Here is a 10,000-nt window from a genome sequence, read left to right as displayed (position 1 = left end):
GCCCATTTCAGAACACCGAAAGAGTAGAGGAGTACCGGGACAGCAAGCATGTTTGTTGCAGAGACTTTGTTTTTCCCGGAAAGTTCTGATGACCAGATTTTCCGGAGTCTCCGCACATACTCGCTGCAGAGAGTCGTTTTGATTTTCGAGGCGTCCTGCATAGGACTCCCGTCAATCCCTAGATATTTGTACGACTCTCCGGCGTCAAGATGGTCAATGACGCTCCCATCTACTAACTCGATATCCTCACGCACATCAGAACACTTACCCTTCACCAGATTAACGACCGCGCACTTGTCCAACCCAAAAGCCATGCCAACATCCCGGGTATACTCCCCTACAATATTCAAGGCTGTCTGAAGGTGTTCCTCATCAGAAGCATACACCTTCAGATCATCCATGTAGAGTAAGTGGGTGATCGAATACTTTCGATCATTTGATGGACCCACTGAGTATCCACGGGTGCGGCGTAGCGCAACAGATATTGGCAGCAGTGAGATACAAAACAGCAGAGGGCTCAGAGAATCTCCCTGAAAGACTCCTCGTTTGTACTGTACAGCTTCGGTTACACGTTTGTCGTTGCCACATGAAATGTGGAACTGTGTTCGCCAAAGCTGCATCGTACGCCGAATGCATCCCACTGTATCGCGATTGACCCCAAGGCATTTGAGCAAAAAGAGAATAAGCTCATGAGATGTTGAGTCAAATGCCTTGCGGTAGTCAATCCAGGCCATTGACAGGTTGCGCTGATAGCAGATCGCGTCTTGAATGACACAACGATCCACTAACAGATTCTCTTTGCAACCTGACAGGCCTCTTTTACTGCCACGTTGTTCGTATATCTGCTGCCATACAGGGTCTATCTCCTGCAGAATGCGATTATTCAAGATTTTGGTGAAAATCTTATAAACCGCATTCAAACAGGTGATAGGCCTGTAGTTTTCCGGGTCAGACAAGTCTCCTTTCTTTGGGATGAGCACGGTTCGCCCTTCTACAAGCCAGCATGGAATTGGTTCATTACCTCTGATGAACGCTGTAAAAACCCGGGCCAGATGACTATGGGTAGAAGTTAATTTCTTCCACCAAAATAGGTTAATGCCATCTGGACCCGGAGCAGCCCAGTTCTTACCATTGTTCAGAGCTGAACGAACTTCTTCCACGCTGACTTCGGGGCTCTCTTCATCAGCATTGTCGTTGCAATGTTGTCGACAAAATGCTTCGAAGTCGTTGAGAGCTGGAGTGTCACGATTCACGTTCGGTTGATCACCATACAACTCGGACCAGAAAGCTTCTACTTGCTCGATGGATGGGGAATCGCCAGAAACAGATGTCTTAGGTGTCAGAAAGCGTGAAGGACTTAACCGAAACAAAGAGTTATCGGTAAGCCGCTTCAGCTTTTTCTCTAGTGACTTTTTAGCAGTCACTAGAGCCCGCAACCTGTTAAGGGAACCTTCTTTGATATTAAGAAGATTCTCCTTATTCAGTGTGTGATGCTGATAGCGTAGTCCAGCCGCAATGCGGCGGACTTTGGATGTAAATGCTTTACGTGCATTTACATACTCAATCACACACTGAATGCGGGAGACATGTTTCCGGAGATCATCAATCTTTAGTGACAGCTGCCCAATGCGCCCTCTCATCTTTGCCTCAGGAGAAGAAATATTTCTCCTCGCTGGAGGTAAGAGTGAGGAAGCAGCATCATAGACAGCTTGATTGATGGTGAGCAAAATAGAGTCTTCCTGAATCCGGGCAGATAGTTCTTGGTTTACCGTGTCAAGTAGCTGTTTTGGGTAGTGTATCTTCTTTGAGATACATACTTGTCGCCTTTCAAAATCATTGTCAGCGTCTTCAGAAGAACGGCGTCTCTCTTGATGTAACTGTGCTGGAAAAGACAGACGATGAGATAATCGTCTGTTCATTAACAGTGATCTCCGTGTTCGCCGGAGATGAGAGGCATAGTCTCGGAGATGTTGTTGTGACAGATGGCTGTAGTTAGGATGCATATTGCTCCAGAGAGCATGCATCCTCGCCATGTAGCCTCTCCGCTCCGGTTCACTGTTATTATAGCACATCAAGAGATCGGCTCGTAATTCCTCCGTCCACCTAAATGCAGTCCGTTGTTCGCCAAGGTCGTCATGGTTCGGAATCTCGGTACTCCGCCCAGCTAGTGGGTTGCCCTCATCCGAGAAGGGCAGGTTGTGGGGAGCACTTCCTGGTTCAGTATTGTCTTGAACTCAGTATTACTTTACGTTGGGGAGTTAACCCAACGTAAAGTTTGTTGTGCGATTGGTAGGCCAGCAGATGGGAGGCCAGCCTACATTGCCCACGATGCGCCACGGGGTAAATAAGACCCCCGCTGGCCGCACAACATGCACCGCGGGCGTTATTATTATTATTATTATTATTATTATTATTATTATTATTATTATTATTATTATTATTATTATTATTGTTGTTATTATTATTATTATTATTATTATTATTATTATTATTTTTTGTGTTATAGGAATGACGGCTATACTGGTCTACTTGATTGACAATTATTAATTTAGAATCAAATTCAATGCGCGTATGAGTTATTACAAGTGGATTATTTTCTAATGCGCACTGCAATACCATACTATAATTGAGAGGATTCTAATTATCAAATATCCTATAACACAAAAAATAAAAAAGTCTGGTCGTAAATTAGAGTCACCTTATAAATTATACAAGGCTATAAAAATTATACAGAATTCTTCTAAAGGATGAATGCAAGCTTGGAATACTTGTAGCACCATCATCATCTTAAGAATTCACAGTCAAAATTTTTTAACATCTTTTCAACGGTCTAAAGTAGAATATACTTGCATCAACTTTACTGATGAGCCCAGCAAGTATATTCGGGGCGAAACCGTTTTTATAATATTAACATCTTTGATAATTAGAATCCTCTCAATTATAGTATGGTATTGCAGTGCGCATTAGAAAATAATCCACTTGTAATAACTCATACGCGAATTGAATTTGATTCTAAATTAATAATTGTCAATCAAGTAGACCAGTATAGCCGTCATTCCTATAACACAAAAAATAAAAAAGTCTGGTCGTAAATTAGAGTCACCTTATAAATTATTATTATTGTTATTATTATTATAATTATTATTATTAATAATATTATTATTATTATTATTATTATTATTATTATTATTATTATTATTATTATTATTATTAATATTATTATTATTATTATTATTATTATTATTATTATTATTATTATTATTATTAATATTATTATTAATATTATTATTATTATTAATATTATTATTATTATTATTATTATTATTATTATTATTATTATTAATATTGTTAATATTATTATTATTATGATTATTATTATTATTATTATTATTATTATTATTATTATTATTATTATTATTATTAATATTGTTAATATTATTATTATTATTATTATTATTATTATTATTATTATTATTATTATTATTATTATTATTATTATTATTATTATTATTATTATTATTATTATTAATATTGTTAATATTATTATTATTATTATTATTATTATTATTATTATTATTATTATTATTATTATTATTATTATTATTATTTTTATTATTATTATTATTATTAATACTATTATTATTATTAATACTATTTTTATTATTATTATTATTATTATTATTATTATTATTATTATTATTATTATTGTTATTATTATTATTATTATTAATATTGTTAATATTATTATTATTATTATTATTATTATTATTATTATTATTATTATTATTTTTATTATTATTATTATTATTATTATTATTAATATTATTATTATTATTATTATTATTATTATTATTATTATTATTATTATTATTATTATTATTATTAATATTATTATTATTATTAATAATAATAGTATTATTAATATTATTTTTATCATTAATAATGATATTATTATCATCATTGATAATAATATTATTATTATCATTAATAATAGTATCTTTATTGATATTATTACGGTAATTATTAGTATTATTATGATTATCATTATTATTATAATAATAATAATTATTATTATTATTATTATTAATCAAGTATTACTCATAATATTTTTATCATTAATAATGATATTATTATTATCATTAATAATAATATTATTATTAGCATTAATAATAGTATTATTATTGATATTATTATTATTATTAACAATAGTATTATTATAATTATTAGTTATAATAGTATTATTATTGTTATTAATAATAATATTATTATTTTTATTATTATTATTATTATTATTATTATTATTATTATTATTATTAATATTATTATTATTATTGTTATTATTATTATTATTATTATTATTATTATTATTATTATTATTATTATTATTAATATTATTATTAATATTATTATTATTAATATTATTATTATTATTATTATTATTATTATTATTATTATTATTATTATTATTATTATTGTTATTATTATTATTAATATTGTTAATATTATTATTATTATTATTATTATTATTATTATTATTATTATTATTATTATTATTATTATTATTATTATTATTAATACTATTATTATTATTATTATTATTATTATTATTATTATTATTATTATTATTATTATTATTATTATTAATACTATTATTATTATTATTATTATTATTATTATTATTATTATTATTATTATTATTATTCTTATTATTAATACTATTATTATTATTATTATTATTATTATTATTATTATTATTATTATTAATATTATTTTTATCATTAATAATGATATTATTATCATCATTGATAATAATATTATTATTATCATTAATAATAGTATCTTTATTGATATTATTACGGTAATTATTTGTATTATTATGATTATCATTATTATTATAATAATTATTATTATTATTATCATTATTATTAATCAAGTATTACTCATAATATTTTTATCATTAATAATGATATTATTATTATCATTAATAATAATATTATTATTAGCATTAATAATAGTATTATTATTGATATTATTATTATTATTAACAATAGTATTATTATAATTATTAGTTATAATAGTATTATTATTGTTATTAATAATAATATTATTATTTTTATTAATATTAATTATGTTCTTGTTATTATTACTAATATTATTATTTTTATTATTATTATTATTATTATCATTATTATTATTATGATTATTATTATTATAATTATTATTATTATTATTATTGTTATTATTATTATTATTATTATTATTATTATTATTATTATTATTATTATTATTATTATTGTTAATATTATAATTATGATTATTATTAACAATAGTGTTATTATTTTTATTATTGATAATAGTATTATTATTAATATTATTATTATTCTTATTATTATTATTAGCATTAATAACAGTATTATTATTGATATTAATGATAATATTATTATTTTTATTAATATTATTAATGTTCTTGTTATTATTACCAATATTATTGTTATTATTATTATTATTATTATTATTGTGGATGGCGGACGTGACTTTTTACGTTCCTTCTAAGTAATCAAGTAATATCGTTTATATTGAGTGTGATGAAGTGTTTTATATTTCAAAATGTTTGGAAAAATTTTCTTTAAATTTTGATATATGAATTATTACAGTGAGTGGTGGAATTAACTTAGTATCAAACAGTTAAATATATGTGTTCACAAATTTCATGGTTAGTCTTGTCAAAACATTATATAAGTAGTTAGTCTAAAACAGTCATAAATTTTTAATACAGAGGCGCTCTAGGCGCTGTCTACAGTAACTTTTTGATACCAACATAGTTGGTGAAAATTAGTGAATGGAGATGGAGAAAGAGGGAGCCAAGCTCGCGACACCAACTAGATACAAGTGTGCATATTGTAAACAAATAAATTTGAGAAATGCTCATCAGTGTAGTAGTTGTGGGCAGTCATTCCACAAAGCGTGTTTGTTAAAAAATCACAAATACACAAATGAACATGGTGTTTTGATTGAGTGTGATGGACATGAAATAATGGATACTGTTAGTGTTGCATCTTCGGTTTCCTCAGTATCTAGAAAAAAGAGAAAAAGGTATGATGAGGAAATTGATGTTAGTGACATAGCAGAGAAAGTGGATACTTTAATTGATAGAGTCGAGGAAATTGGTTTGAATGTAGATGAGTTCAAATATGATTTCAAAAACATTGCAATGGAGATATTTGTAGATTTTAAAGATGATTCAATGAAAGCAGTTCGGGAAATCGTAAAAGAGGAAATGCAAAAATCAACTGGCGGAAGTCATGACAGTAAAACAGAACAAGGTAAAAGTTTAAGAAAACCGGTCTCCTATGCAGACATAAGTAAAGGATCAAAAACTGAGACAGTTGTAATTGAGCCTTAAGAGAAACAGGATAGCGAATTGACATTCACTGAAGTTAAAAGGAAAGTCAAAATCGGTAAATTGGGTGTTGGAGTTGATAAATTGAAAAAAACCCAAACAGGAAAATTAGTAATTGGTTGTACTGGGAAAAAAGACCGTGAAAAATTGGCCAGTGAACTGAAAAAAATTATGGGTCAAAATTATAATATTAAAGTTACGGAGAAAAAATCACCAAAGATAAAGATTATTGATATCGATAGTGACACAATGGAAAATAATGAAGAAAAAGATATTATCAATATGATAAAAATACAAAATGGAATAATAACAAATTCGTCAACTAAAATGACAATAAAGAAGAAATTGATAGGAAAAAATAAAAATGGAATTATTATCATGGAGGTGGATCCGGATACACATAAGTATTTATTGGAGAAAACGAAAATTAAACTCGATTGGAATTTATGCCGAGTATTCGATTGTGTTAGTGTCCTTCGGTGCTACAAATGTTGGGGATTTAATCATTTTGCCAAAGACTGTAAGAGTGAACAGAAATGTCGTAAATGTGCGGGGAATCATTTAGAGAAAGACTGTCAAGAGGAAGTTAAAAAATGTATTAATTGTATAAAAATGGTGATTGATTTCAAGTTAGAAGGGATAAAAACTGATCACTGTGTGAATGATTTAGAGTGTGAATGTTATAAAAGGGCAATAAACAGAGCACAAAAAAATATAAATTATAAATACTAGCAATCAGTTCAAAATGAAGATCGTATGAGGAATAATAAAAGGTTATTTGTAATAGTGGCATTGAACATAAACGGTTTAATTAGACACAAAGACATTTTTGAGAAATGGTTGTGTACTATTAAGCCGGATGTGATTTGTCTTACAGAAACACACATAGGTCCAGATGTATTTGACCACGAAATTAGGTTTAAAAACTATAGTCAAGTACGGACGAATACGAATAACAATCGAACCGGTGGTGCAATTACGTATATTAATAACAATTATAAATTTAAGATATTGCTGAATAGTACTGAGATTAGTGATAAAACTTGGATTAATGTGGTTCAAATAGGCCGGAGTGATGGTTTTGTCATTGTAAATGTTTATAGATCACCAAGAAATCGTGTGAGTCAGTTTAAAGAAAATATGGTTGAGTTATTAGAAAACTATGTTGATAAGGGAAAACTTATAATAGTAGGCGATTTTAATTTAGATGTTGGAAGTGATAGTGATCGTTATGCTCGTAATTTCGTTAATGAATGTGCCTTTCTTGGACTTAAACAACTAGTCAATGTGCCGACGAGATCAACATTGACGTCGAACACAATAATTGATCTAGTTTTTTCAAATGTGGAATTGTGTATTGATGTGCTGTCTACGCCAAGGGTGTCTGATCACAACATTATTGTTATCAATTCAGATTTAGATATTGAACAAAATAAAAAGCTGAGAGTGACAGAAAAGAGAAACTTCAACAAATTGGATCTAAACACATTTTGTGATATTTTTGTCGATAGATATAAGTTAGATATTAATGATGATATTGATGTAGTTTTTAATAAATTTAGTAGTAGTGTTACATATGCTCTTGACGTGGTGGTACCAAAGACAGCAAAAATTTTAAAACCTAAATGTAATGATAAAAAATGGATTACAAAAGATTTGATCGAAAAAATAAAGGAAAGAGATCGATTGTTTTTTGTATCAAAAAAATTTGGAAGAGAAGATGATATCATCAAGTATAAAAGATTAAGAAATTATATTGTAAATGAATTAAGAAAATGCAAAAGAGAACACAATGATAATAATATAGATGCAAATAAAAATAATGGAAAAATTCTTTGGAGAGAATTAAAAGAACTGATAGGAAGTAAAAAAGCTCAATCTACTGTTGAGAATATTGAATGTGATAATAAGATTTTGGATGACAATTTAGTAATCTCCCATAAATTTAACCATTATTTTGTTGATAGTATTAATAAAATTGTGAATGAGATAGGATTTAATCAATTAAAGGATGTAGTTAATGATAATAGTAATAATCAGAAGTGGAATAGTTTCGATAGAGTGTATGTAAATGATTTAGATAAGATTATACAGAGTTTGGATAATAGAAAAGGATCTAATAATGATGTTAATTCTGTAATTTTAAATCATTTATGGAATTTTGATAAAAATAGTGTATTAGATATTATAAATAGATCATTAGAATCTGGTGTTGTACCTGATTGTTTAAAAGTTTCTAGAATAGTACCGATTCAAAAAATAAAATTTATCATTAATAATGATATTATTATTATCATTGATAATAATATTATTATTATTATTAATAATAGTATCGTTATTGATATTATTACGGTAATGATTATTATTATTATTATGATTATTATTATGACTATCATTATTATTATTAATACTATTAATAATATTGTTATTATTATTATTGTCATTGTTATTATTATTAATATTATTATTATTACTAATATTATTATCATTATTATTATTATTATTATTATAGTTAATATTATTATTATGATTATTATTAACAATAGTTTTATTATTTTTATTATTAATAATAATATTATTATTAATATTATTAATATTATGATTATTATTATAAATATTATTATTATTATTATTATTATTATTATTAGCATTAATAATACTATTATTATTGATATTATTATTATTATTAACAATAGTATTAATATAATTATTAGTAATAATAGTATTATTATTGTTATTAATAATAATATTATTATTTTTATTGATATTATTAATGTTCTTGTTATCATTACTAATATTATTGATATTATTATTATTATTATTATTATTATTATTAGCATTATTATTATTATTTTTATTATGATTAATATTATTATTATTGTTATTGTTAATAATATTATTATGATTATTATTAACAATCGTGTTATTATTTTTATTATCAATAATAGTATTATTATTAATATTATTATTATTATTATTATTATTATTATCATTATCATTATTATTATTATTATTATTATTATTATTATTATTATTATTATTATTATTGTTATTATTATTGTTATTATTATTATTATTATTATTATTGTTAATAATATTATTATGATTATTATTAACAATAGTTTTATTATTTTTATTATTAATAATAGTATTATTATTAATATTATTATTATTATTAACAATAGTATTACTATAATTATTAGTAATAATAGTATTATTATTGTTATTAATAATAATATTATTATTTTTATTGCTATTATTAATGTTCTTGTTATTATTACTAATATTATTGATATTATTATTGTTATTGTTATTATTATTATCATTATTGTCATTAATAATAGTATCGTTATTGATATTATTACGGTAATTATTATTATTATCATTATTATTATTATCGTTAATATTATTATTATGATTATTATTAACAATAGTGTTATTATTTTTATTATTGATAATAGTATAATTATTAATATTATTAATATTATTATTATTATTATCAATATTGTTATTATTATTATTATTATTAGCATTATTATTATTATTCTTACTATGATTAATATTATTTATAATATTGTTATTAATAATAGTATTATTATT

The 10,000-nt window shown here is 25.0% G+C and overlaps 1 protein-coding gene and 1 pseudogene across 1 annotated transcript in view; both read right to left on the bottom strand.

The window, feature by feature from the left end:
- LOC128668469 (probable cyclin-dependent serine/threonine-protein kinase DDB_G0292550) overlaps window positions 1-2,033 on the bottom strand; it is a gene marked incomplete at its 3' end in the record, with an annotated part of 11,089 nt that extends 9,056 nt beyond the window's left edge. The window contains exon 1 of the mRNA XM_053741547.1: window positions 1,818-2,033. Within this exon, the coding sequence (XP_053597522.1) occupies window positions 1,818-2,033 (216 nt within the window). The remainder of the gene's footprint in view (window positions 1-1,817) is intronic.
- A 2,255-nt stretch (window positions 2,034-4,288) lies between these two features.
- LOC128668375 (GATA zinc finger domain-containing protein 14-like) lies at window positions 4,289-9,961 on the bottom strand (annotated as a pseudogene).
- Window positions 9,962-10,000: the final 39 nt, after the last annotated feature.

This window comes from Microplitis demolitor, chromosome 8 (genome assembly GCF_026212275.2).
Source record: "Microplitis demolitor isolate Queensland-Clemson2020A chromosome 8, iyMicDemo2.1a, whole genome shotgun sequence".
Classification (NCBI taxonomy): domain Eukaryota; kingdom Metazoa; phylum Arthropoda; class Insecta; order Hymenoptera; family Braconidae; genus Microplitis; species Microplitis demolitor.
The sequence above is the reverse complement of the archived record's forward strand: the minus strand, read 5'-3'. Positions and strand labels throughout refer to the sequence as shown.